Below are 26,885 nucleotides of genomic sequence, written 5' to 3' on the forward strand. Positions count from 1 at the left end.
TGTACTTTACCGTGATTTTGTTAATGGCCTGGTTGTCAATGCACATACGCCATGATCCGTCTTTCTTTGGTGTCAATAGGGCTGGTACTGCACATGGACTCATGTTCTCAACCAAGAACCCTTTCTTTAATAAATCATCCACTTGTCTCTTGAGCTCGGCATGCTCTGTAGGACTGAGACGGTAAGTGGGCAGATTAGGGAGTACTGACCCAGGGATAAGGTCAATGGCATGCTGAATATCCCTCATCGGTGGTAGTTTATCAGGCAATTCCTATGACACAAAATCTGAAAAATCAGCAAGTAATTGTTTGATTTGTGGGGGATGTTTGACCTCTATCACTGGTTCAGCAGCCTTGGTAACAAGAGCTATGATTAGGCCGGTTTCTTCACCAAGGGTCAGGAATTCTCTATGGGGCAGCACGCATAACTTGTTGTCCACAGTGTTCTTCTTGCTGAAATTTTCTTTGCATGGTTGCTTCTTTTGCTCAGTGGTTGTTTTGGAAGAGGTCTTCGCAACATTCTTTAAGACATGTTGTCTCCTTAGTTGGGCAGCCCTTAACTTGTCTTTTACCTGAGGTATGTTGAGTGGGTTTAGAATGAATGGTTTGCCTTTGTGATCGAAGATGCATTGGTTCTTAGTACCTCCCACTAGCACATTGTTGTCATATAACCAAGGCCTTCCAAGTAGTACATCAGTGAGGACCATGGGGATGACATCACAATTTACATTTTCTTTATAATCTGAGACCTTCAATGGGACTGAACACCATTGAGTTACAGCCATGGTGTTACTGTCTAGAAGAGATACCTTATATGGCTGTGGATGGGATTTAGTCTTAAGCTTTCCGTCAATGACAAAGGCTTGAGATACCACATTCACACAACTTCCATTGTCCACAATCACTTGAGCTTTGTGAGGTCCACTAGACATTAAGGTGTAAAAGATGTTGTGTCTCCTCCAGTCTTCACCCTTAGTTTCAGACACTAGGATTCTTGCAACCACATTGACATAAGCATGAGGATCATCATTCTCTGGTGTAAGCTCATCTTCCAGTTCATCCTCCTCTCCTTCAACTGCAACATTAACAGTCCAATCGTCATCCTGAGGTTCGTGGATTTGTAAATCTGGATTGGATTCGATGGCACTGATGACAGAGTTGGATCGTCCCCGCTTAGGGCAGAATTTTGCTGTGTGTCAAGTCTTTCCACAACTGTAGCATGTCACAGATCCACTATTGTATCCTTTGGGGGTTTATTTGATGGTCTTATTTCTTTGTTTCCTGGTCCTATTTGTATTGTTTGGGGTTATAAATTGCTGGGGTAGTTTCTTGTAATCTACTCCTGCATTAAGTGGTATCAGAGCTGGAGAGAAAGAGGTGCGGCCAGGTCTGTAGGAGTCCGATTGAGCTGCACTCTTGGGCGTAGATAGTCCCTAAGGAGGGTACAAAAACCCCCAAAGTTGAGAGGATTCTGACGGCTGGTTGTGAAGTTACAAGCTTTCTTGATTTTCTGACCTAGGAGAAATAATCGCAGGCTTCAGGAGAGAGAATCAAATCTGGTTTGTAACTTGGACAGATATGAACTTCTGAATACTCACAACAGTTGTATACTTCAACAACAGTAACTTTAGGATAAAATAGAAAGCTTTAAACAAGAAGAAACAAAGGGAAAAGTGGGGGAGGAGCGGCTGTCTCGGCCCGGGCTTCTCACCCATAGCTATCCCGGCTGTTCTAAGCAATTGACTGCAATTATTCTTTATTAAAATATGAAATTATGAGTACATAGGCTCCTCTATTTATAGAGGGCAGAATAGCAATCAAACTACTACTAGGAGCTAGTTTCCCAATAGGACTAGACACTCCTACTTCAACTAGGAGTTAGTTTCCCAATAGGACTAGACACTCCTACTACAACTAGGAATTCAAAATTGGACTAGGAATAATAAACCTATGTGGAAAACAAATAGAGTCCTAAGACAATTTGGACTCGACATATCACTTACTCAACTCGATGGGCCCAATGGCCCACTAATTAATTAAAAACAACTACTAATTATTACCCTAGCTGATGGGCCCAATTGGCCCTTATTTGTACTTAGCCACTCAGGTGGACCAAGTAGGGGTTCGGCTGGCTTCTTGGCTGGACCCTAGCCACTCAGGTGGACTAAGGTTGGACCCTTCTTTCTCTCATATTTCCTTCCATAATGTGGATCTACATCAAAATGAGGAACATCAGTCATAAAAAAAAGGATCTCAGACTGATACTAGAGAATGATGGGAGAATAAAATAAAGATCCCATGAGATAAAATAGGGTGAAGACGTAGTTATCGAGGAGAGAGGTAAAAAGTTAATACCTGTAGAGTTAAAAGAGAAACTAGATGACAAAATATTGGAGAAAATTAAAAGGAGAGGATGGGAAGCTCATGTAGGGGAGAGAGAGAGTATTAGGCCTGCCACGCATGCTACAGTAGCCAACTAGAGTCAAAGCTGTGTTTGAGGTTGTACAGGCTGTGTATGGAGGAGATTGAGAGAACTTTGTTCTCAATGTGCTTGGTTCCAATGTGTGAGAAGCCAAATTTGTACTTTTCAATGTCAATTATTACATGAGAAAACCAATGGAAGAGAAAATGACAGGAGACAATGAGAGGAGTGTAAAAATAACATAATTTGGGACTCGTCAGTCTTGTCTGTTTTCTTTAACTTGGAAATGATGTATCAAACACAGCCTTAGCTTATGGCCCTAATGTTGGACTCTACAGATGGATGAGCATTGTTGGTTGAAAATTATTTGGCACACATAGACATTGAAAACAAAAGTCTGGAGGTTTATTGATAAAGTTGTATTGTAGACCCCCACTTGCTGATTGCGTGTGCATCTACATCTCTGTGCCACATCAATATTTACTGATTCTTTCTTGTTTTAGGTGGAAAAATTTCTTCTTGATAAACTTGATCTTTTTGAGTCTGCTGTTAGCAACTCCAACATGAAAGAAGTTCCGCGGATTGAAGCCTTCCCTCCAGCCTTTCAGCCGGCTCCTCGCAATCCCATTGTTTTGGACATAGCATTTAATATGATTTGAGTTTCCATCCCTTGAGAACAGGATGAAGAAGGACAAAAAGGGATTCATCAGTAGGCTTTGGCGATGACGACCCCAAACTTTGGTAATGTGTTGATGGGTTTCTTTTCTGAATGAGAGAATCTAGAAGTCACTCTCAACTATCTTTACTCAAGAGAGTTGATTTTGTAGCAATCATGAAATTTTTAAAATTGTGAATGTAGTGATTCAAAATGCATGCTTTCTACTTTGATGCATGATCTGAATTCAAACATATACCTTTACCAAAAAAAATAAAGAATTCAAATATATACAGTTTGAGACTATTTTTGGGAAATTGAAAATCATGAATTATTGCTTCTTTAAATTAAGTTTTCTACTTTCTGGTGTGTGTAAAACCCCAAAATCTTTAAGAGCAATGCTATGGGTTCATGTCTAAAGCTTTACAATGGGAAAGAAGATGACTTGTGAATGTTGTAACAGCTCTTGGCGGATCTTGAACTACTTTTATGTGTCTCTTCTTGGTTGCTGTAAGTATGTTCTCTCATCTGTGTACTTTTGAGTTTAATGTCAAGACACAATCTGATTATCTGCTTAGTCTAGATGCTTTTCTAAATGCATGATTTGAGGCTTTTGAATTGAAAGCAGCAGATTATCATATAAGCATCGAAGGGTACTAGTGGGGTCGATACAGACACTGAAATATTATGGGTATTCTCCTTGTCTATTGCATGATGGAAAGAAAACCATATCTTGCTCAGGCCCATGAAGGGTTTATATTAGTAGGAAGATTCCTTCACCCATTAGGATGGTTCACCCACCATTCTAGGGTTCAGAAACTCTTATGGGATTTCAGTATTTTTCCCAAAGTATCGTCTCAAAATCCCCACACCCATTTGAAGCCCGTGAATTGTTGATTTCCATTCACCATGGCCTCAGGAAAGGTCGGCCCGTGGTAAAATTAACCAAGTTATCGTCCTCGCCCTACATTCATTTGCTCCACAGGGAACTATATACCTGCCATGTGGTAGCTTGTCTGTGTTCAAGTTTTATGGACATATTATAATGTTATTCTTGACATTGGCCATGGGTAGAGCATCATAATTAAGAGAGAACTTTTGGCAAAGATTTGGTTGGTTATGAAAAGGGCTAATCGATTGGTCTTCAATCTGTTCAATGGTCTGAGTTGCTGAATCAGTCCAGTCCATCATTTGATGCCTGAAAATGCATAAATGAAAATCCGCCAGATGATGGGCCTATGATTGAGGTCATCCGCAAATAATGTTAGCAATCCTTGGGTGCTCAAACCAATTGTGGTTTGATAGATTGATCATTTCAGCTCTCTCAAAGAAAGCTGCCTGATAAGATAGGAAAGAAGGAACACTTCCATTAATAGTAATATTGAGGCGAAAACCACATTTTGCAACTAGGCTATGTAATTAGGGTGGGGTACTATGTGAATACTCATCCACAAAAATTCAAGGCTTCCTAATAAGATGGCTCACTATATATTAACCTTTCATAGTCTTCTCAATGTCGACTGAAATCTAGTGTAATGCTTTTGGGTAGAAAATTTATCCATGAGTGGAGGATGACATAAGTCGAGTACCAACAAAAAAGTATTAGACAAATATATAAAATTATTTAGTTAGGATGAGGAAGCCATTCCTTATCTCCCACGCTATGAAATTACACCCCATTATGATGATGATTGATGATGATGACAACGACAACGATGACGTTGGGCACGCGGTTTGGATGCCCAGCCCGTCACTCTCTCTTCCTCCTCATCGAAAATGACCAACCCCCTATGCCTCTTGCACCTTAGCCCCCTATTAGTTGAGCTGCTTACTATAGAAAAATTACTGGTGTGTTTATCCCTCCCCTAATAATAATAATGAGGGAAAAGTCATTTGAATGGTCTGATCTTGATTAGTTTATCATAGCCGCCCATCTCATTATGTCACATGGAATAATGGTGTAGTAATTTTGACCATTAAATAGATAGTACATAGTTTGGACTAACCAATGTCAAATTTCATAGTCTAATCTAATCAAATACCTTTTCGTGTATTGACACACATCTTTATACTTTGTTTAAACATACATGCGGTACCCTTACCACTATTGTAAATTCTCTCAGTCCTGAATTTTCAAACCCTATTTTGTCAGTTTACAAATTCTTTTTGTTATGAAAGTTCATAATGAACATAAGACCTTGAAATCTACTTACCCATAAAATTTGGGCCCATTGTCCCATGTCACACTTGTTATATATTTGGGCCATTTTTATCACAACAATCCATCTTAAATTATTTTTGCCCTAATAATAATTTGTTCTAGTTTTACCGCTTTAATAGGGAAAGGATATTTACTTATGGTAGAATGCCAGCATAATTGTGCCCCATTGTAGATTGTAAATTAATTTAACAAAAAGAATTTAGAGTTTAAAGCCCCAAAAACTCTCAAAACAATTTGGGGGATGGGATAAAGAATAGAACAGAGAGTGTGGATCAGGTTAATGTACGAGAAACGTTCTTGCTTTGTGAATTTAGAATCAATTTTCTCTCTCTTCATTTAATAAATTTTAAATCTATGGATCAGGGATGTACAAGTATGTGAACCGTTTACTAGAAGAAAAAGCTCAACACTTGGAGAGCATGAAAGGAGTTTTTTTTTTTTTTTTTTTTTTTTTTTTTTTGGGTTTTGACTTTTGAGAGTGATAAATTGATTTGGCTCTCGTGGGGTAAATTAGGTTATGTCTCCTTGTCTCGTTATTATCAGTTTCATTTTTAATATGATTTTAGGGCCTATCTCAGATAATATGCGGAAAAAAAAAAGACGGTAGACAGTCCCCAGCTCTCTTATGCCTCCTATGTATCGGTCAAAAAAAATAAACGTAACGATAATTTATTGATAAGTAAAATGGTCCGATAGGATACTGAAACACAAGACCATGGTTGCACGCGAAATCTTCACCAGAAACTACAAAATAACAAGATCCGTGCCGTCCATTGGAGATGTCGGTGGCCAAGGAACTGGGTCTCTTGGCCACGAACTTTCGTATCGTCGCTCTCAGGCTCGCAGGAGTCAGGACCAAATGTGATTTGTTCTGATGGGATAGCGATTTATGAAGGGAACCTTTCTGTTTTTCGTTAGAAAGACCGAAGGAACCCTTCGAGGTTAACAAAACTAACCTTTGTTCTTAACGTACACTCACGGTCCCATTTACGGAGCGGACTCGGAGATGCAACTCGGCCGAATCGATCTCCAAGGAAGATGAGACCCTTCAAGGCCTCCAACACCTACAGGCAACCCACCATTCCAATTCTTGTCTGCGCTGCAATTCTATTCTCCCTCCTTGTTCTCGCTATTCAAACTTCTTCTTTCACTGGTTAGATTTGGCTCATAGACTAATTCTCTTTTTACTCATTCCTTTTTTCGGTTCTCACCAATTTTTTAGATCTCCCGAGTTTTATTTGTTCGTCGGCTTTGTTGGCAGGAAAACGGAACTCCAATCTCTACCAGGAAGAAGTTCGAATTTTGTCTGATTTTCAGTCCAGTGTTCAGCAATGCGTGGTAAGTTTTCAATTTTGAGTTGCGTAAGCTGCTTTTGGTTTTTTGTTCCTCTTGATTGTGGAACCTTCGATTAGTACCTTTTTTTTTCTGGATCTTGAAATGTTCTTCGATTTCATGGTAGAAAACGAAGCTATGTATGCCTTCCTACCTTAATTTTCTTGCTACTCTTTTGTTTGTTTGAGTTTTCATTTCTGTGTGCACTTATTAATGGTTTCAGTTTTTGTTTAGGCCATGAAGTGTTGGTTGAGCTTACGATAGGAATTCAGTTCAGTTTATAGTGGAGTTGAACTTTATAATGAATTTATTGTAAAAGGAATTTGAGCTCTTTAGTGTCGCCACTGTTTCCAAGAGGAATGTCTCGTGGATTTGAAGTGGACTCACTCCTAAAAAAAATAACTCCCGGTTTTCAATATTAGTGTTACAATTTTATATGGAGAAGGAACGATCTGGGTATTCCCTATACTACTGGGGACCTTGTACGACTGAACGAACTTGACTGGTTCCCATGACAATTGGAATTTTCTTGACAATACTGGAAAACTTCCATTGGATAATTGAATTATATACATTTTGATTCGTCAAAGCTTTATCTAGATTTACTTATTTTTCTACCCTGGTTTTTTATTTCATTAAAATTCTATGATTTTTAGGTCCCTGGGGTGGATAGATGTTATTTCCCATTTTTCTTCCGTTGGAAGATTTTTTTTTTTTATGCGTAAACTGCATGAAATCCATGGTATATGAGCGTTCTTATTTAGTTTATATAAGTAATGCTATGGGTTTAAGAAAGCACAGAATTGAAAATATAAAAGATTTCTAGATGATAAATCAGTGATTATGAATCATAATACACAATGTTTATGTCCATGAGTTTGATGTTAACTTTATGGAGTTACACTCTTCCTATGTCTTCCTAGGGTAAAGAAATTTATACATGCACATTTGGCATACATATGTGAGTGCTCAAGGTGATTGTGAGTGTGAACAAAGTCCTGTCTTGTATGGCCTTCCTGTAATGTCTTAGAAGTGCACTTCGCTGATTTTGTTCTTATTAGTTCTGTCCTTCAGCTGTGCATTTTAATACATACTGACTTGGAAATTGGGAGTAGGCAAACAGAGGTCTTGGATTGACTGCACACATCATTGACCACTGTAAATTGATCCTTAAATTTCCTGAAGGCACAAACAGCACGTGGGTGAGGCATTTCTCTGAACCTCTATTTTACTGCCTTACTATGCACATGCTACGGAAGTTAAAATATGCTTATAACTTGTCCCATCTTTGCCCACAGTACAATGCACAGTTTAAAATTTATGAACCCTTGGAGTACCATTATGATGTTTGTGAAGCAATTCTACTGTGGGAACAGGTGAGATTTAATAATATCTATCCCAGTAGTTTGTTAGTTAGCTAATGGATAAGTACTAAAACAGTTGGATTGCAGTACCGTAACATGACTACAGTTTTGACAAGAGAATATCTAGATGCACGACCAGATGGATGGCTAGAGTATGCAGCAAAAAGAATTGCTCAGTTGTATGATACTGATACGTCCATCTTATCTGTTTCATTTTCCCCCTTGAATTAACAAATATACTTCTGGATTGCATAGTAACTATCTTATTTTTGTTGGTTGCAGGGGAGCAGATAAATGTTACAACCGTTCTCTTTGTGAGGAGCATCTCAATTTGATTTTACCAGCAAAGCCCCCATTTCATCCTCGCCAGTTTCGGACATGTGCAGTTGTTGGGAACTCTGGTGATCTTTTGAAGACAGAGTTTGGACAGGAGATTGATAGTCACGATGCAGTTATACGAGACAATGAAGCCCCTGTTAATGAGGTAAACCTAGCTGTTATTATAGTTTTCTAGTTTCATCTATGGATGTCTTTTTTTTTTTTGGGGGGGGGGGGGGGGTGGGGGGGTGGAGGTTGGCCTCACCAAGCTTGCCTTGGTTTTTTGAGTCCTGTTCAACTTTTGAAGTTTTTTCATTTGATGTATTTGGTCATTTGGATGACCAAATAAACTAGTCCAGCAATCTGTGCCTCCCTAGATTTTTTTTCTTTCCCCATTTAGTGCCTTGTACCTGCTAAATCGTTATAATTCTAATTTAGTTACTGCTAAATAGTTCTTATTTTATGATTTTGGGTCCAACCATCAGAACAACATTCCCAAAATACTGCTCTTCGCCTAAAGGTGTAACTTTGCCCTTCGATCCTTCTTTATAGCAAGAATATAGGGATTGAAGAGCTATTGTTCAGGTGCTTCGCTTATTATGAAAGCTAATTCTTCTGGATTTTGCTATATATTTGACTTATTGGGGATTTGTCATGAGTAGCTATTGGCTTATCATTTTCTCCTTCGCTTCAATGACTTTGCTGGAAGTGACAACATCATGCACTAATATTTTCTTTGTGTAAATTGCAGAAATATGCCAAGTATGTTGGTTTGAAAAGGGATTTCCGCCTTGTAGTAAGGGGTGCTGCTCGTAACATGGTAGCTATTCTCAATGGATCCGGTGAGATTGAATCTTATTTTATTCTAAATTTGTACTTCTATCATCAGTTTTCTGCTGTGGCTTCTGAGTCGTTAATGTAAAACTATAATTGAGTAATCAAAACAGTACTAAGAACAGGATCGAAATACAGAGACTATATAACCAGATTTAGGAGAACTAATAAAACTCACAATCAGTAGTTCAGATGGAACTGAAACATAAGTCGAGTTCAGTAAATCAGGGATATAACACCTGCTGAAAATCCCAACTCAATCTAAGGGCTAGATCTGAGAACATGAGTCAATCCTAGTTGGACTAGGATAGGGGTTTTACAGTATATTTACAACTCAAAACAGGACTATGGCTAAACTAATGAACCAAATCCTGGATTCCTACTTTCTTCCCACATTTTGGGCCCACTTAATGTAATAATGTAATTGAAGACTCAAAGCAGTATGAAAACAGAATCATTTTAAGAGAATAAAAGTCCAGATTAAGGAGAAAAAGGCATAAGACAAAATCCAATAATCAGATGGACCTGAAATTCAGGTTGAGTACTATTTGATCCAATGGTTGGAACTGAAAATATGGGCCAAACCTAGTTGCATTAAAAGAGGGGCATAACAGTAATTTAACCCCTCAAAATAGGACTCTAACTAAACTAATGGAGTAAATCCCGTTTTCTTACTTTTTTACCTGTATTTTAGGCTCACTAAAGTGGCTCCATTAGAATGAAAACTCATTGGACCAAAGGCCCAACATGTATAGAACCCAACCCAAAGCTTATCTGCATCAGGAGTGGCCTGTGATGACTCTGGATGCCATTTATGATTGATTTTTCACAGCTAACCATCCCCCCTCCCCCTTCTCATGGGATCAAACTTACATTTGCTAAATTTCTTCTGCAGATGATGAAGTACTTATTATTAAAAGTGTGACACATAGAGACTTCAATGCAATGATAAAGGTAAAGATTACATTAGTATGCATGCATAAGTAGTGTTTTCATGATAACTAGATTGTGGGGAAACCAAGGCTGCTTTTGGTATCAGTTCTGAATTTCTGGTGTGATTCTTTTTGGAAGCACTTTTGATTCTCATAGGCGATTCTACTGCGAACAAATACATGTGTTAATGATGCCCAAGAAAATGTGAAAATGTTTTTCCGGGATTGAAAAGTTTTTTTTGGCTTAAAAAAAAAAAACCACTCTGGAAGTGCATTAATCAAATAATCAATCTGGAGAATCAAATTTGTGCCTTGCATGGCGGTCAAAAGCTCTCTAGAGAAGTAATACCAAATTGCACTTTGTATCCATTAGGTAAACTAAAAGAATGTGATGGTGGTTAACACAATCCAGCTTGACCAGCATTTGACCTCACATTTAGGGTATCCCAAACCTTCTTCTTATGTTTCACTTTTACTGTTATGAAGATGCTGGGCTTCTTTTGTTTGACATTCTGAGTACTGTAGACTGATATTTTGCTACCATGTTGTTATTTGTGTCTGAGTACTAGGGATATTTAAGTTTAGTTCATTTTCTTGATACTTAGGGTCTTGATCCAGCTGTAGCTAACAGGTTTGTAATCTAAATGCAGAATATTCCAAATCCAGTTTATCTTTTCCAAGGTATTGTGCTACGAAGAGGTGCTAAAGGAACCGGAATGAAATCTATCGAACTTGCACTTTCTATGTGTGACATTGTTGACATATATGGTTTCACAGTTGATCCTGGTTACACGGAATGGTCAGTCAAACCCCAAAAATGTTCCTTTTATCTGCATCGAAGCTTTATCATTATTTATGAGTCTATGTTTCTTTGCTATTACCTACTGGAAAAATGTCTCCCACCACAGGCTGTGGTTTTCTCCCATTGGAGGCTGATTTTCTTATTCCGACTGTTGGATAAGTAGGTTTTTTTCGATTGACCATGTGTATAGCTCCTCTTGTATTTCACGTGTCCAAGTTTACTACAAAAATGATGAGAATTCTAAAATAAGAATTTCATCTGACTAGTGGCAATGTCTAATTGACTGAAACCTGATGCATGAGTGGAGACTGATGTGGACAGTATCCCATTCTCCAGTTTGGATCCTAACCCATCTGCCATGAACAAAAGATTGCGAGAGAGGATCTCTCCATGGCCCATGTGGATGGCCTTCTCCCTTATCTATTGTGTATCATGTTGCTGGCCTGAAGAAACTTTTAAAAATAGTTGATTAGAGATGCGATCTTTAGCTGGGGTGGGTGGGTGGGGGGGGGATTGGAGATACTTCTTGGATTGTACCAACCGTTGATTCTTTCTAACACCCTTAAAAAACCATGTCTTTTACTGAATTGTGCTTTTATATTGGGTGTGTGTGTGTGTGTGTGGCAGGACTCGCTACTTCTCCACACCAAGGAAAGGGCACAACCCACTGCAAGGAAGGGCATATTATCAACTCCTAGAGTGCCTTGGCGTAAGACTATTTACAGTCATCTTGATTTTCTGCAGACATGCTTTCATGCACCACATACATATTTACACATGGTTCAATGAGGTGATACTTGCAGGTTATCAGGATCCATTCTCCCATGAGAGCTGAAAGGAAACAAGATTGGTCGGATGTTCCAAGTAAAGAAACGATACGGGAAGCCCATGCAGCAGCCTTGCGCTTGAAGAGAAGTCATACTGGTCAGGCTGGAGGGTTAGGACCATTTGGTAGTTGTAAGGTGTGGGGCAATGTAGGACAAGGCAACAGTGGGCCCATTTCAGGATCTCCAGATATGAGCGACATACGTAAGAATTCTAAATACAGTAAGTGGGAAGTCCTGCCATTTGAGAGTCTAAGAAAGGAAGCACAGGAGCACCATATTCAAATGGGAGGTGTATCTTTATATAAAATGGATGGCAATAAATTGGATGATCTGGTCTGCGTGAGGCGCTCTTTAAAGTCAGAGGTATAGGGGATATTGGTATAGGTGGTTTTTTTTTGTATCCCGGCAGTTGTAATGTCCTTACTATAGCTTATCCTAGGCATTTTTAATTAGGGAGGAGGGTTCCCTCGGACTAGGATCTGCATGCTTCAGTATGGGCCACCTTTCTCTCTCCGGCTCTCCTTTCTCTCAATTCTCCCAAGCAATTGGGCCTGGTTGGAAGGTGATTTGATCTGCGTCCCGAATCCAGTTTATGAATTACTTCCGTGAGCTGATTTCTGCTCTGGTTATTGAGATATAGAGCATTTGGAATTGCCATCCATCACCTTGTAGTTTATCCTCATCATCAGTCAAATGTTTGTTTGATATGTACTTTGAGTCATCAATGGTATGCGAGGCTTGTAGAAGTTTCATGAAGTTGGATTGTCACTGTTAACCTTTTCTTTTCCATGTCAGCTCTGTTAACCATCTGGTCCAGCATCTCTTATCGGTTATAAGATCTAAGAAATAAACTCTGGGTAGAGCCAACATAGAGATGCATCTCGACTGAGGAGGAGGTGCGGAGTTCCATATCTGGGTCCAAAGCTGAATCGTCTTTCTATTTTTGTTTTTAATTTCTAATGACAAAAGTTGCTTCCGATGATCCATCTGATGAGCTTATTACAAGGATATGTCAGCAGTCCTTTTGAACTCTTGTCGATTATAACTGGTGTTCCCAACAAACCAACTACTAGCACCCGGTGTTTACTGTGTGTGGTCGGGAGCAGATCTGTTCGAATGTGACCAGTGATTTTGGAATTTTGTCTTGGGGTGGATTATGCGTCTTACCCGAAAGGTTCCAAATCTGTGGTTACGGTTGTTGAACATCTGCATGACTGAAGCGTAAAATAAGGAATCAAAAAATCTCCCCTCATTCTTGAGAAAAAAAAACAAAAATGTAACCTTCGCACACTTTTTTGTTTTTGGTTTTTGGTTTTTTTTTTTGTTTTTTCTAACTCAATTTTCCCACACCTGACTTGAAGAAAATGATCAGCTTAACGTGCTGCGATGAAAATTTACATAATTATAGGTAGGACCTTGTTATATGAGTAATTGAATTTCTGGTTCACTAAGACCGTTCAAATTCGATTAAGACTTACCCAATCACAGTTTGGTTTAAATTTTGAGTAATCGGTCAGAGCATCCACTGGCTGGGCTTAATCGCTTTTGACCAATTTAAGGTTCATTGACCATTTAGGTAATTGGATACATGTTTTTATTTGATTGATCAATTCATGGTCCATAATCGGACTCTTGGGGCACGTTTGATAACGTTTCTGTCGTTTCTGTTTCAAGAAACGACAGAAACATAAATTTTCGTTTCTAAAAACAGAAACGGAATTGAAGGTGTTTGATAAGTCATGTTTTTAGAAGTTGATGGTAACCAGTGAAAGAATTGCCACAAGTCGTTTTCAGAAACGGCGAAACAAGTTGAATTTGTTTCGCCTGGGTCGTTTTTTGAATCATAAATAAGTAAAAATTTCTATTTCTATTTCTAAAAATAAGTGAAATGAAACAGTTTTATCAAACGCTTTTTGTTCTGTTTCTGCTGTTTATGGAAACAGAAACAGCAGAAATGCATTTCTTGAAACGTTATCAAACGGGTCCTAGTTTTTTTAAAGAGAGAGAGATATTAAGCCAAAAAAAAAAAAAACCTCTCTCGATTGATGATTCTGAGGAGACTGAATACACACACAATCGATCTCTTTCAATTTTGGGCCAACGTAGATACTCACTAAAAATGCCCTCCCATACTTTATGAGCTCATTATGTTGGGTGGGCCCGCTGGTGATCCAGCTAGGTCACGGTGGGGAGTGGGGACCAATCGTTTTCCGAGAGTAATCAATGGTTTTGTTGGCGGGTGATGGGTGACGGGACCACCACAAAAGACGGAAGGAGAGGAGAAAGAAGTGAGGAGTGGTGGCCCCGAAACTGAATGATTACCTTGTCTCACCTCAGGAGAAGTATGGGACCCTCAAAATTGTTTTATATATAAAGATGCGAGCCTCCTCTTTCTCTCTCATAAAATTGAATGTTTTAGTCGTTGAAGTATTTATTTGTTGATTGAGAGGGAGAACGCTACCTGGTTGCGTGGGTCTTATGTCATTATGTGACCAATAATAATGTCCATCGAAGTATCCAAAAACGGGGCAAGGTGGTTATTTCACCGCCTCTGTGCCTGAACGCAGGAGCGCACGACGGGTAACGTTCTGTTTTTCCTTTTTGATTTAACCCACCAGGTCTCACTCCCGCCTGAGAGAGAGAGAGAGAGTGGGATAAAAAAGAAGAGATTAGCGTGGTTTTGATTGTCCTCCCAGTCATGAAAAATCGCAGAGACTCCGATGTTTAAGAACAAAACCTCCTTCAAATCCGCTCCGGATACATAAATCAAGAAAGTAAAAAGTGAAAAAAGAGAGAAACACAGAGCTTCCTTCTCTCGCTCTCGTCCATCTACTGTCAATCTGTCATGGCGTCAATGCATCTGATATGAGTGAAATTTCTTAACTGATCTATTCAGTTCCCGAGAGTACAGTAATGCTGCTTGTAATTCGCTTATCTGGTCGTGTTTTTCTGTTTTCTTGGGGTTCTGTTCTTTCATTATTTTGGCTGCTGTGCTAGGGTTTTGTTCCGTTGTAACGTAGCGGAGTTGGAGCTTGAAGTGCTCTGCGTTTTGAGTTGCATGGCCTGATGTCGAAGGAATCGAGCCTCTAGGGATCCAGTGACGGGTTTTTTTGACCGAGATTCTGTTTTGAAGATGATTTCTATTGCAATTCTAGAGCCCGTGGAGCTCTTCTGTTGTTAATGGTGCTGCTATATCGGGAAGGATGCGTGATCTTGTTTAGTCTTGACAGATTCGCCTCTTCTCTCGTTGATTAATGGATCCTATTGTTGTTAGGCCTGGTTAAATAAAAGGTGTCGAACTGCGGTGTGGCATCGATGAGAATTTGTTGCAGCGAGGAGTGAAAGTTGCGGTTTCAAAATGCTTTTTGCGAAACTTGACGATTCTCCTATGTTTCGGAAACAGGTTGGGAGTTCTCCATTATGGCACTTTAATGTTTATATGTTTCTGACGATTTGATGTGTTAACTTTATGTTGCCTTTACCGTTTACTTCATTGAGGTTTCTTGCGTGGATTTTTTTTTGTCTTCTCTGTGTGAAAAACATTTGGATGGTTTAGATGTTCAGAAATAGTGATCACCTGTCTGCTGCTTACTATAAACTCTTAATTGTGCATTTGGGTTGAACCGACTACTCTCTCTCTCTCCCCTCCCAACATACGCCCACACAAACAAACGCATGAGCGCTTGGGATTTATTGATTTGCGTTCTTTGCTGATACAGATTCAGTGCTTGGAGGAAGGCGCCGAATCGTTAGGAGAGAGAAGTCTAAAGTTTTATAAAGGATGTAGAAAGTACACGTAAGCTTATATTTCTTCTTGCCTTCTTGATGACTTTGGGTACCTTGGGTCCCTCTTGGAAAAATTGTGTGTTTTAGGCACATCTTGATGCTTCAATTTATTTCTTGACAATTTCATATTCTAACATTGCTATTGATTTCATTAACTATCATAATTTAAAACTTAGCTGATAATGATTTTAAGTGTTGCCTTTTTGTTCTCATCTAAGATGTGTCGTATAGGTTTCAGCATGATATCATGATGTTATCTTTGCTCCTTATGATATCCAAAGTAGCTTTCTGTTAATGATACACTTTAATGGATTTCCTCATAAGGAATCTCTGCTGAGAAAAGGGGAAAGGAAAAAAGGAAAGAACTAGCCATTAGAAACTTGGCAGATACTGGTAACTGGGTCCTGGATTTTAGAAATGAAGAGATCGCTATCTGATTCCTCTATCCATGATGTAGGGTCGAGCATCGTAGTAAATCATGGAGAAGTTTTCGTTTTAGTTATTCATCAATTATTTTCCTTTCAGTTTTCTTTTACTTTGGTGTATAGAAACTATACTTTGGGGTTCAGAAGAGACGGTACCTACTTTTTGCATCAACTAACTTCTTACCAGCCTTCTTGAAGTTGCTTCTGTTGTCCGTCACAACCTGGACCACTCCCACCTCTTAGAGCACATCCTTCAGCTACCTATAAATGTATTTTGCATCCTTTTTGTTCTCCTTAGGTGCATCCACATTTGGGAAATACTATTATCCTATCACAGTAAACCATAAAGTTGATGGAATTTGTCATGAGCCCAGTCCAACCATCACACATTTCTGCCACCCTGTAGCTCTCCCACATTCCCTTAGGTAATGTAGAACTAGAATCAACAAAGCAACCTAGTTCCAAACAGCAGGATACTCTTCAAAGAACAACCACAACCAGCATGACATAAATGCAGAAAACAAATAAGACAAACATAAACCAGTTCTGAACTAACGAAACCAGTACTGATGTGTTGCCGGTCAGATCAGTTTAGCTAACAATAGAGGCTTTCCAGGGCTCCAATTAAGTTCACTCCAACTTAGTAACAAGACCCAAACTCCAAAACATTAGTAACAATTAACCCAGCCCTGTCGATCTCAGTTCTGGATATGGCAGAATCACTAAAAGACAAAATTATGGTGATTTACAATAACTCACTACTGGCTGAACAGAATCAGCCAGAACTTGGATCGAACAATACTTGGACAGAGGGAAACAATCGACCAAAAGATTGGAGCAAAACAACAACTGGAACTGGTTCTTCCAGAGGAGGCCGATTGCTCTGTTTTTTCAGAAAATCTGGGCAGAATCAGAAATATAAATACCTGATTTGCAGCAGTGTTAAAGCCTTGAGACTAGAAAAAACTTGAAGAGATTAGTAAAGCCTGAAGAAGACATCCTGGACTTCACGCCGCAAGGAATCGCTTGGTTCACACACCAAGCCCAGCCACTTTGATCAGACACAAAGTACTCTCAGCAGAGACATTGCAACAGCAGTAACTGTCAATCATCCAAATCGTGGGCAGCAGTAGCAGCCCTACTTTATTTATAATGATGGGGTGTAGAATTACAAAAAATAGAAACACAAAGCTTCTAAATATTGACTGACTAAACTGCTAACATGTAGTTACTAAAACTGGAAATTGTAATCTAATGAAATTAGACACTAACTTAAAACATGAATTAGAGACTAACAATGACTGAAATTAGAAACTAATTTAGGACTGAAAAATAGAAACTAGATCAGAACTAATTAAGTAATTAATAACCCCATCAGTAGCCCCAAATCGTGGGCTATCATAAGGCGCCAGATCTGGTCGACCCGGTCAGCCACTTGGGTCGACCCTTTTGGTCCTTCTTGTGTAGACCTTTGGTGCCTTTTGTGCTGCATCAACTCTCCCTGGCTTGAAAACATTCGTCTCAAACGAATGGACAAGGGACATGTAGCGCTCATAAAAGTCGGGATCAAGCCTCTTGAAGTCATCAGCACGAATCCAAGTACAATCACTACGGGAATGGCCCTTTCACTTGACAAGAAAAGTGTGATAACCAGTGCTACGGTGGGAGGTCTTGTAATTATCATCAAAGACGTCTTCAACAACTTCAGAAGTAGGTGGCTTCAGTTGGGGCAACCTTAACATTTGTTCTGTGTCTTCATCCGAATGGTGCCAAACATAAAGGTAAAGATCAGCCACATTAAACACATTGCTTATGGTCATGTCATCAGGCAACACAAGCACATAAGCATTAGGTCCTATACGTTTCAGCACCTTGTAGGGACCCATCTTCCGTGGATGTAGCTTAGTGTTGACACCCGTCTGAAACTGTTCAGGATTTACTCGAATCATCACCATGTCCTCAGGCTTGAACTCCACATAACGTCGATGACTATCAGCAGAAGCCTTATACACCTCATTGTTCAAGGCAATACGTCGTCGGACGTTGGCATGCAACCCAGTATTATGGCGCAAGAACTCATTAGCCTCAACACTAACTCGAGCTTGGGGTGGGAGTGACATAAGATCAATCGGTCGCTTAGGCTGAACTCCAAGCAAGATCTCAAAAGGAGTACGACCCGTTGTCCTATTCACTGAGTTGTAGGAAAATTCTGCAATATCAAGGATGGAAGGCCATGTCTTCTCATAGTCTTGAACCAAACACCTCAACAAGTTTTCCCAAGCTTCGGTTCACTACCTCTATCTGTCCGTCCATCTGTGGATGAAATGCAGTAGAAAAGTTCAGCTTTGTATTTGTCTTCAACCACAATATCTTCCAAAAATAATCATGAAATTAACATCACGGTCAGACACAATACTAGGTGGCAGCCCAGGTAGTCGCACTACCTCCTTGAAGAAGAGCTTTGCAACTTGTTAAGCATCAAAAGTCTTGCGACAAGGTATGAAATGAGCCATCTTAGATAAACGATCCACAACCACCATAATGGAATCATATCTTTCTCTAGTAGGGGATAGTCCAAGGACAAAATCCATGCTAACATCAAACCACGGTGCATGAGGAACATTTAGTGGAGAGTATAAACCTACGTTCTGTTTTTCCCCTTTTGCTAACTGACATACACGGCATCTCTTGATCACATGATCGACATCCTTTGCAATGCATGACCAATAAAATCGATCAATCACCTGTGCAAGAGTCTCATCTTTCCCAAAATGTCCTCTTAATCCTCATCCATGTAACTCTCATATGATGTGATGACATAGGGAAGAGTTTGGAATACAAGCCGTGTGCCAAAGAATAAGTACCCATTATGAATGGAATACTTTAGGTGTTGTCCACCTTGTTGCAACTTTGCAAAGACAGTGCTGAAATCAGGATTAGATGCATTCTCACTCCGTATGTGATCAATGCTAATAACATGTGCTGAAAATGTGTTAAGTGTGAGCACTTTCTAGCTAAGTGCATCAGCCACTGTGTTCTCTTTTCCTGCTTGTACTTCATAGCAAATATAAACTCCTGCAAGTAAGCTACCCATTTGGCATGCCTGTGGCTAGTCGACTTCTGTGAGTGAAGGTGCTTCAAAGCCTCATGATCAGTGTACAAAATGAACTCCTTACTAAAGAGGTAATGTCTCCAATGGCGTAGCACTTGGATGACTGCATACAACTCCAAATCATATGTCAAATAACACTTCTTGGCCTCATTTAGTTTCTCGCTATAGAAAGTGCTGGGGTGTCCTCTTTGCATTAACCCTCCTCCTCGCCCAACATGTGAAGCATTAGTAGTTAAGTTGAATACGCTATCAAAACCTGGTAGGCGTAGAATGGGTCTCTCTGTCATCTTCCTCTTCACAAGAGCGAAGGCTTTGGTCGCTGTTGCTGTCCACTCAAACTTCCTCTTACTTGCCTTCATACATTCAATGATGGGTGCCATAACTGCACGAAAATTCCGAATAAATCTCTTGTAGAAGGAAGCCAAACCATGGAAGCTACAGACTTCTGTCAATGTCTTAGGTATAGGCCAATCAGTGATACTCTTGATTTTCTCCGGATCAGCCTCAACCCCTTTTGATGACACTATAAATTCAAGGAATACAACCTTGGGCAACATGAAGGAACACTTCTTGAGATTAATGTATAACTTCTCTGCACGGAGTACTTTCAAGACTTGCCTCAAGTGATCCATATGCTCTTCTTGGTCTTACTGTATATCAAAGTATCATCAAAGTAAACAACCAAAAAACGACCAATGAAAGGACGAAGTACTTGTGTCATAACTCGCATGAGGTGCTAGGTGCATTCGTCAGACCGAAAGGCATGACTTTCTGCTCGTATAAGCCATCCTTGGTCTTGAAGGCAGTCTTCCACTCATCTCCAGAACGGATACGAGTCTGATGATAGCCACTTCTCAGATCTAACTTGGAAAAGACCTTTGCCTCGGACAACATATCCAATATATCATCTAGTCGTGGTATAGGGAACCTATACTTGGCTGTTATCTTGTTGATAGCACGGTTGTCCACACACATATGCCAAGAACCATCATTCTTTGGCATGAGTAAAGCTGATACCGTACAAGGACTTAAACTCTCCTCAATGAAGCCCTTCTGTAATAACCCATCCACTTGTTTCAGCTTGGCATGTTCAGTAGGGCTAAGTCTGTAAGCGGGAAGGTTGGGTAAATTCAAACCGGGTACCAAATCAATAGCATGCTGTATGTCTCGCATGGGATGTAGCTCATCTGGGAGATCATCAGGGACAAAGTCAGAAAAATCAGATAGGAGCTCTCTGATAGGTGCACTATGTGTTACCTCAGGTTAGGGAGTGACTTCCCGAGCAACAAGAGCCATAACCATTCCAGTCTCATGACTTGTGCGTAAGAACTGCTTGCGGGGAATAGCTAGCAACTCCTTTGTGGGCATAACTACCAACTTCTTCTCAATGTCAACATCCTTTTGATTTGATCTTAAGGATCTCCATCGCCGTATTTCAGCCGGCACATTTACCAGATAGAAAGTTGTAGGAACATCCTTCCACATGAAGATACATAGATTTTTCTTCCCTCCAACCATGGCATCATTATCATACATCCAGGGACGACCAAGCAATACATCTATGAGTTTCATTGGGATCACATCACACCAAACTTTCTCTTTATACCGGTAAAGTTTCAGAGGAACTGAGCACCTCTTGTTCACCTCCAAGGTATTACCATTCGGCAAGGATACCTTATAAGGCTAAGGATGTGGGTCAGATTTCAAGGTTGTTTTCTTCACTAAGGCTTCAGAGACAACATTGACACAACTACCACTATCACTTATAATCTGACAAGTATGCTCACCTGACTTCATACGGCTATAGAATATGCAGTTACGCGCCAATCCTCTCCTTTGGTTTCAGCCACCAAAATGTGAGTAACAATATGTATTCCATGAGTGCCATCCTTATTAGAGTCTTCCATGTCATAGGCATATCCACCATCATCATCATCCTCTAAAGGGTAAGGGTAAAGAGCTGACTCATCTTCCTCATTGGAGTCTTCAACCTAAGCTACTGCATCAACCCTCTGCTTATGTGGGCAAGACTTAGCAAAGTGTCTTACCTCTTGGCAATGGAAGCACTGTACCTTATTACTACCTGTCATGGGTGCCTTTCTTTTGTGATCAGCCCGTAGAGGAAAAGTGGACTTTGGGGGTGCTGAGCTATTAGGTTTAGCGGCTAGAAAATTTTTCTTGACCTCCTCGGCTTGAAAACCAAACCTCTTACCTGATTGTGTTATAATCTCCTTTGCTCGTAGGGCCTTGTCAAAGCAATCCTTCACTGAGTACACATCAACCACACCAATCCCCCTATTGATTTCATCTCGCAATCCTAGTCGAAACCGAGATAATAGTTGCCTTTCATTCTCCCTTATGCCTGTGCGAGAATAAAGTGCATCAAACCTGTTCATGTACTCTACAACAATCATAGTCCCTAGACGAAGAGAATTCAACTGGTCTTGTATGCGAGCTCTGAAGTTACGTGGCAAGTATTTGTTAGATAGCTCAAGCTTCATCTCCTCCCAAGTGGTAGGCTCTCTACCACGGTCTTCCAACTCTCGTTCATTAGTCCTCCACCAATCACGAGCAGCCTCAACTAGCTTAGCACGAGCTAATTTCATCTTCTGTTCCTCAGGTAAGTCATAATAGTCAAAATAGTCATCCAAAGCCACTACCTAATCATAGAACAGTTGGGGGTCATGTCTCCCATCAAACTCCTTCAAGTCAAGCTTAAACTTCTGTGAGTCTCTGGAGTACCTCTGTTGTACAGGACGTTCAGTCTCAAAGTAGCCCCTTATGTGTTCTTCAAAAGTAGGTTGTTCTACATGAACTCTCTGTGGTGGTCTCAGATTAGGGACAGGTCTCTTGGTAGCCAACTGAGCAGTTACATTCAATGGGGCTTCCACCTCAGCTGGTGTATGAGAAGCACGGATATGTTGTTGTGATTGGGTCTCCATAACCAACAACCTTACATTCAGTTCAGTCCGCAAAGCTTGCTATTCAGCCTTCATCTCAGTTCTCATATTTTGTAACATCTTCATAAGAGAAACTAGGGTGGGGGTGTTGTTCTCAGCCATGCTTTGATACCACTTAATGTAGAACTAGAATCAACAAAGCAACCTAGTTCCAAACAGCAGGATACTCTTCAAAGAACAACCACAACCACCATGACATAATGTAGAAAACAAATAAGACAAACAGAAACCAGATCTGAACTAACGAAACCAGTACTGATGTGTTGCCGGTCATATCAGTTTAGCTAACAATAGAGGCTTTTCAGGGCTCCAATTAAGTTCGCTCCAACTTAGTAACAAGACCTAAACTCCAAAATATTAGTAACAATTAACCCAGCCCTGTCGATCTCAGTTCTGGATATGGCAGAATCACTAAAAGACAACATTATAGTGATTTACAATAACTCACTACATAGTTGTCACGGCGCCAAGGCGAACCAAGGCGGTGGAGGGGTTGTCTAAGCGCTTAGGCGAGAAGGCGCACGCCTTGAGGCAAACAAGGCGACCAATTGTTATTTTTTTATTTTTCCTATTTTCTAACATTATTTATTAAGCTATATATACCTTGTATCATAAAAAATCAAGATTAAGCAATATCAAGTCATTAAAAATCAACATTTAGCCATATTAAATCATAAAAAACTAACATTAAGTCATATTAAGTTATAAAAAATCAAAATTTAGAGAAATGCTCTGGTTCTATAATAAGTTTGACTGGTCAAATGATATTATTTTTACATGAGACTTTTTATATCAATTATAATATAAAACCAGATTTCCAACAAGTCTAAGATTACTTAAATCTGAGTTGTAATGACAAAGTTATGCTCCCGTCAAACTTATTTTTAAGTGCGCGAATGCTGTTAAAATCGCCTGAATGAAAATAATTTTATGGATATCAAAACAATAAATTATTTTATCGGACTTTTGGTTTTTACAATGTTTTAACATGGTAGAATTTATAAAATTTTCATAATTGAGAAAAACTCCAGCATTTAAAAGTTGAAAATCGCCCCTATAACCAAAATCCAGTTTTTCTTCTTGGACTGGGGGGTTGACTTTTTATCCTTTTGGAATTTGATTTTTAAACTATTTTTATTGGATTCAAATAGGGGGTATTTGCTTATTTATGAATAATATCTTAAGTAAATGAAATAACAAATATAAAAAGCATTTACTTAAATGATATTTGGCATAAATAAGTGCTAAAACACAAGTCGGCATGCAGTGCAATAAGGCGACTGTCGCCTAGGCCCCAGGCAAACCGCCTGGAAGCCTAGTCGTCGCCTAGGCGACCCCTTGGCGACGCCTTGACAACTATGACTCACTATTTGCTGAACAGAATCAGCCAGAACTTGGACCAAACCCTACTTGGACAGAGGGAAACGATCGACCAAAAGATTGGAGCAAACCGACAACTGGAACTGGTTCTTCCAGAGGAGGCGATTGCTCTGTTTTTTCAGAAAATCTGGCCAGAATCAGAAATATAAATACCTGATTTGCAGCAGCGTTAAAGCCTTGAGAATAGAGAAAACTTGAAGAGATTAGTAAAGCCTGAAGAAGACCTCCTGGACTTCACGCCACAAGGAATCGCTTGGACCACACACCAAGCCCAGCCACTTTGATCAGACACAAAGTACTCTCAGCACAGACATTGCAACAGCAGTAATTGTCAATCATCCAAATCGTGGGCAGCAGTAGCAGCCCTACTTTATTTATAATGATGGGGTGTAGAATTACAAAAAATAGAAACACAAAGCTTCTAAATATTGTCTGACTAAACTGCTAACATGTAGTTACTAAAACTGGAAATTGTAATCTAATGAAATTAGAAACTAACTTAAAACATGAATTAGAGACTAACAATGACTGAAATTAGAAACTAATTTAAGGCTGAAAAATAAAAACTAGATCAGAACGAATTAAGTAATTAATAACCCCATCAGTAGCCCCAAATTGTGGGCTATCATAAGCCGCCAGATCTGGTCGACCCAGTCAGCCACTTGGGTCGACCCTTTTGGTCCTTCTTGTGTAGACCTTTGGTGCTGCATCATTAGGTCATCTATACACTCCTGAAGCTCTTGTTTATGTTGGGCCAAATACACATTCATTGCCTTGTATGCGTTGGGCCCCTTGACCCCTGGGCCAACCTCAACCATTGTATCTAGCATCGTCTGATAATAGGGCACCGTAGTGGTGTTTGTTGGGATGCTGTGGAGTAACAACCATTAAACACAGCCTCCCCAACTTTCCCCTTTACATCACTCCATATGTGCTTCAGTTTACACTGCTTGTGGCCTTTTTCCCTGTAAATATCGGGATCTTGTTGTAGTATGGGGTCCTCACGTGGTGGAACCAGAGGTGGAATTGGCCTCATACTATGTGATCTCCTTAAGGGCAACTCAGCCTACCTCCTCCCCTATGGCTAGGGCTGGGGTTTTGTAAATCCACTACCACCTACTTTAGACGGATCAACTCCTCTTCTCAAGGCTCTTTGTCTATCCTGCACCTCATGAAATTTGGCTCTGTGTTTGTGCCTGCGGAAATTCCCAGCCTCTACATTTGTCTGCACATCATTAGGCACATGCACAGGGTCATCATCATCATCATCACTTTCATCATCTTCCCCTATCTTGACTCAGTCGGTAGAATTGCCTCCTCAAATTCCACCTTCAACTTATCCTTTTTTTCTTTTCTTTGATGCCCTTACCTCGTGTGTAGCTATGGCCCTAGTAATATACACAAGAACCATAGGGCATGTGGCCTCATCTTTAGCATTCCTAACCAAATGTTATTTCAGTCTGGCCCCTCCTATAATTTTCTTACTGCAATAATTACATTGTGTTTTTCTTTTGTCGCCTCCAATTGGCACTCCTTGCCTCCATACTATGTCTCCCCTGTCGTAATCACTTCCCGGCCATCCGTTATCTCACCACTATACTGTTGCATGAAGAAAACAAGCCAGTATTAATGGAGGCACATCAACTTAGACTAAGGTTCAAGAACTCGTTTCGTTTCGGTATATCGAAATTTCTGCGAAACGGTGTACTTTTTCCCATGTGCTTCACTGGCCATTTTGGGGGGCTAATGGCTGAAGAGGCCTGAATTAGCAAAACAAAATGACCATAATGGCTGAAATTTCGACGACATAGTGCATTTTTTGGGCTGAAAAGAGCGAAATTTCAAAGTGAAATGACTGAAATATGACTGAGATGACCAAAATTATGTACTTTTTGTGTTTCGTATGCCATTTTGTTTCGGTAAAAAAAGAAAATACCGAAATATCCAAAATTTCGGCGAGATATCACCAAGTTTTCGAACCATGAGTTTGAGATCACTAAAACGACTATATAGATTTATTATTTCCCCCTAACTCTTATATTTTTTTATTAAAGAACAATTTTTTTTTTTTTTGCAAAAATAAATGGCCTAATACAACAAAAGCAAATCTGGTACAGCATAATAAGATTCATATGCACTTCCAAACACGCTGAAATTACTTATTTACCAGTAGAAAAAAATTCCGATCCCATGAGGCTGTAGACCGGCCAACGGTGTCTAAGATATATATGTGTATATATATATATATATAATTGAGCTCATGATATTTGGTTGTAGAGGAAGAGAAAATATCAAGGATCGGATACAAGGCATGATATTGCATTGGCCTTGGCTGATCCTGATGCCGTTTGGCCAATTGTTTATCAATTCTTGAAACCTCGTAGTTTTCTCTTATGGGGTTCAACTATTTTAGGTATCTAGGTTCAATCGTGAATAAAGAAAGAGAAATAAATGATAGTGTAACAAAGAGTTAGAATAGGGTGGATAAAGTGGAAGGGTGCCATATTTCTCTTAAACTCAAAAGGAAAATTTTATAGGACAGTTATACAACCAGCAATGATGTATAGAGCTTAGTGTTGGGCAATGCAAAAACAACATATGAACAAACTTAGTGTAGCAAATTAGGATGCTGAGATGGATGAGACGATGAGTGGTAACTGGTAAAACTAGAAAAGATAAAATATGGAATGAATAAAATTAGAACTAATTTAGGAGTAGTTCTAATACGTAATAAGTTGCGTGAAAGTCATTTGAGTTGTCAAGGACATATTCAACGGAGGCCTTTGAATGTTCCAGTATGGAGGTATGATTTGATTCAGATTGAATGAGCTAAAAGAGCCATGGGTAGACTTAAAATGACTCTAGTAGAAGTGGTGAGGAAAGACATGCATTGCTTAAAACTAGTAAGAAGTATGGCTTTGAATGGAGCTGATTGGAGAAAAAGGATCCATGTAGCCCGCTCCATTTAGTTGGGATAAGACTGAGTTGAGTTGATTTGGTTCTACTATTTTTCCTGGAGGGTAACCCAATCCCTGAAAGGCATATTTGGTTGAATTTCTTTATCATTGTTAGTCTCATATTCTGTTTTCAGACCCTCTCTCAGGAAAGTCATGTTTCTGAGGACACACTCCCAATAAAAAGCTTGGGAAGGGGAATGTAGAAGCAGATTAAACAGAATCTACCGTATGAAGTGTGAACTTGTAAATACTTACCTGGATCACTTTCATTATGATTTTCAGATCATTATTCTCCTAATTATGACTTTAATTTTGTTGTTGTTGTTGGTTTATTTCTTTCTCCCGTCACTGTTTGTTGGATGTGGAAGTTTCATAAAAAAAAATTGTTATGTCAATGAGAATTTCACACTTAGCTCATTTTACTTGGTAATGCTATTTTTTTTTTCTGAATTTTCTTTTGATTGCTCACAACATTGCAGTGTCCCCTTCTCCTTGCTGTGCATCTATTTTATCTTAGCTATAACATTTGGATAAGGAAACAGAAAATAAGATGTACATT

The 26,885-nt window shown here is 39.6% G+C and overlaps 3 protein-coding genes across 4 annotated transcripts in view; all 3 read left to right on the forward strand.

Moving 5' to 3' along the window:
• Nucleotides 1–3,420, forward strand: part of LOC122079917 (signal recognition particle subunit SRP68-like) — a 29,981-nt gene extending 26,561 nt beyond the window's left edge. Inside the window, exon 14 of the mRNA XM_042646704.1 lies at nucleotides 2,925–3,420. Coding sequence (XP_042502638.1) covers nucleotides 2,925–3,080 — 156 coding nt within the window. The 3' untranslated portion in view covers nucleotides 3,081–3,420. The remainder of the gene's footprint in view (nucleotides 1–2,924) is intronic.
• A 2,775-nt stretch (nucleotides 3,421–6,195) lies between these two features.
• LOC122077776 (sialyltransferase-like protein 1) lies at nucleotides 6,196–12,462 on the forward strand. The gene is made up of 11 exons (XM_042643646.1): nucleotides 6,196–6,450; nucleotides 6,559–6,635; nucleotides 7,745–7,831; nucleotides 7,928–8,005; nucleotides 8,081–8,172; nucleotides 8,276–8,477; nucleotides 9,063–9,153; nucleotides 10,041–10,099; nucleotides 10,728–10,876; nucleotides 11,507–11,588; nucleotides 11,683–12,462. The coding sequence occupies exons 1-11, from the start codon at nucleotides 6,336–6,338 to the stop codon at nucleotides 12,073–12,075; spliced, it is 1,425 nt and encodes a 474-aa protein (XP_042499580.1). The 5' UTR covers nucleotides 6,196–6,335; the 3' UTR covers nucleotides 12,076–12,462.
• Nucleotides 12,463–14,248: 1,786 nt separating this feature from the next.
• LOC122079397 (ADP-ribosylation factor GTPase-activating protein AGD3-like) overlaps nucleotides 14,249–26,885 on the forward strand; it is a 39,024-nt gene continuing 26,387 nt past the window's right edge. Inside the window, exons 1-3 of one of the 2 annotated variants that reach the window (XM_042645824.1) lie at nucleotides 14,249–14,628; nucleotides 14,704–15,109; nucleotides 15,426–15,502. In XM_042645824.1, the coding sequence (XP_042501758.1) occupies nucleotides 15,065–15,109; nucleotides 15,426–15,502 (122 nt within the window). In that variant the 5' untranslated portion in view covers nucleotides 14,249–14,628; nucleotides 14,704–15,064. Of the gene's footprint in view, nucleotides 15,110–15,425; nucleotides 15,503–26,885 lie in introns of both variants that reach the window. The other variant, XM_042645823.1, reaches the window with a different exon arrangement.

This window comes from Macadamia integrifolia, chromosome 5 (genome assembly GCF_013358625.1).
Source record: "Macadamia integrifolia cultivar HAES 741 chromosome 5, SCU_Mint_v3, whole genome shotgun sequence".
Classification (NCBI taxonomy): Eukaryota; Viridiplantae; Streptophyta; class Magnoliopsida; order Proteales; family Proteaceae; genus Macadamia; species Macadamia integrifolia.

Excerpts from the sequence above, each read along its gene's own strand:
- LOC122077776 (XM_042643646.1), top strand. The coding sequence starts at position 6,336 with ATGAGACCCTTCAAGGCCTCCAACACCTACAGGCAACCCACCATTCCA. Across the intron at positions 6,451-6,558 it reads TCAAACTTCTTCTTTCACTG|GAAAACGGAACTCCAATCTC; the intron begins GTTAGATTTGGC and ends CTTTGTTGGCAG. Across the intron at positions 8,173-8,275 it reads GCAAAAAGAATTGCTCAGTT|GGGAGCAGATAAATGTTACA; the intron begins GTATGATACTGA and ends TGTTGGTTGCAG.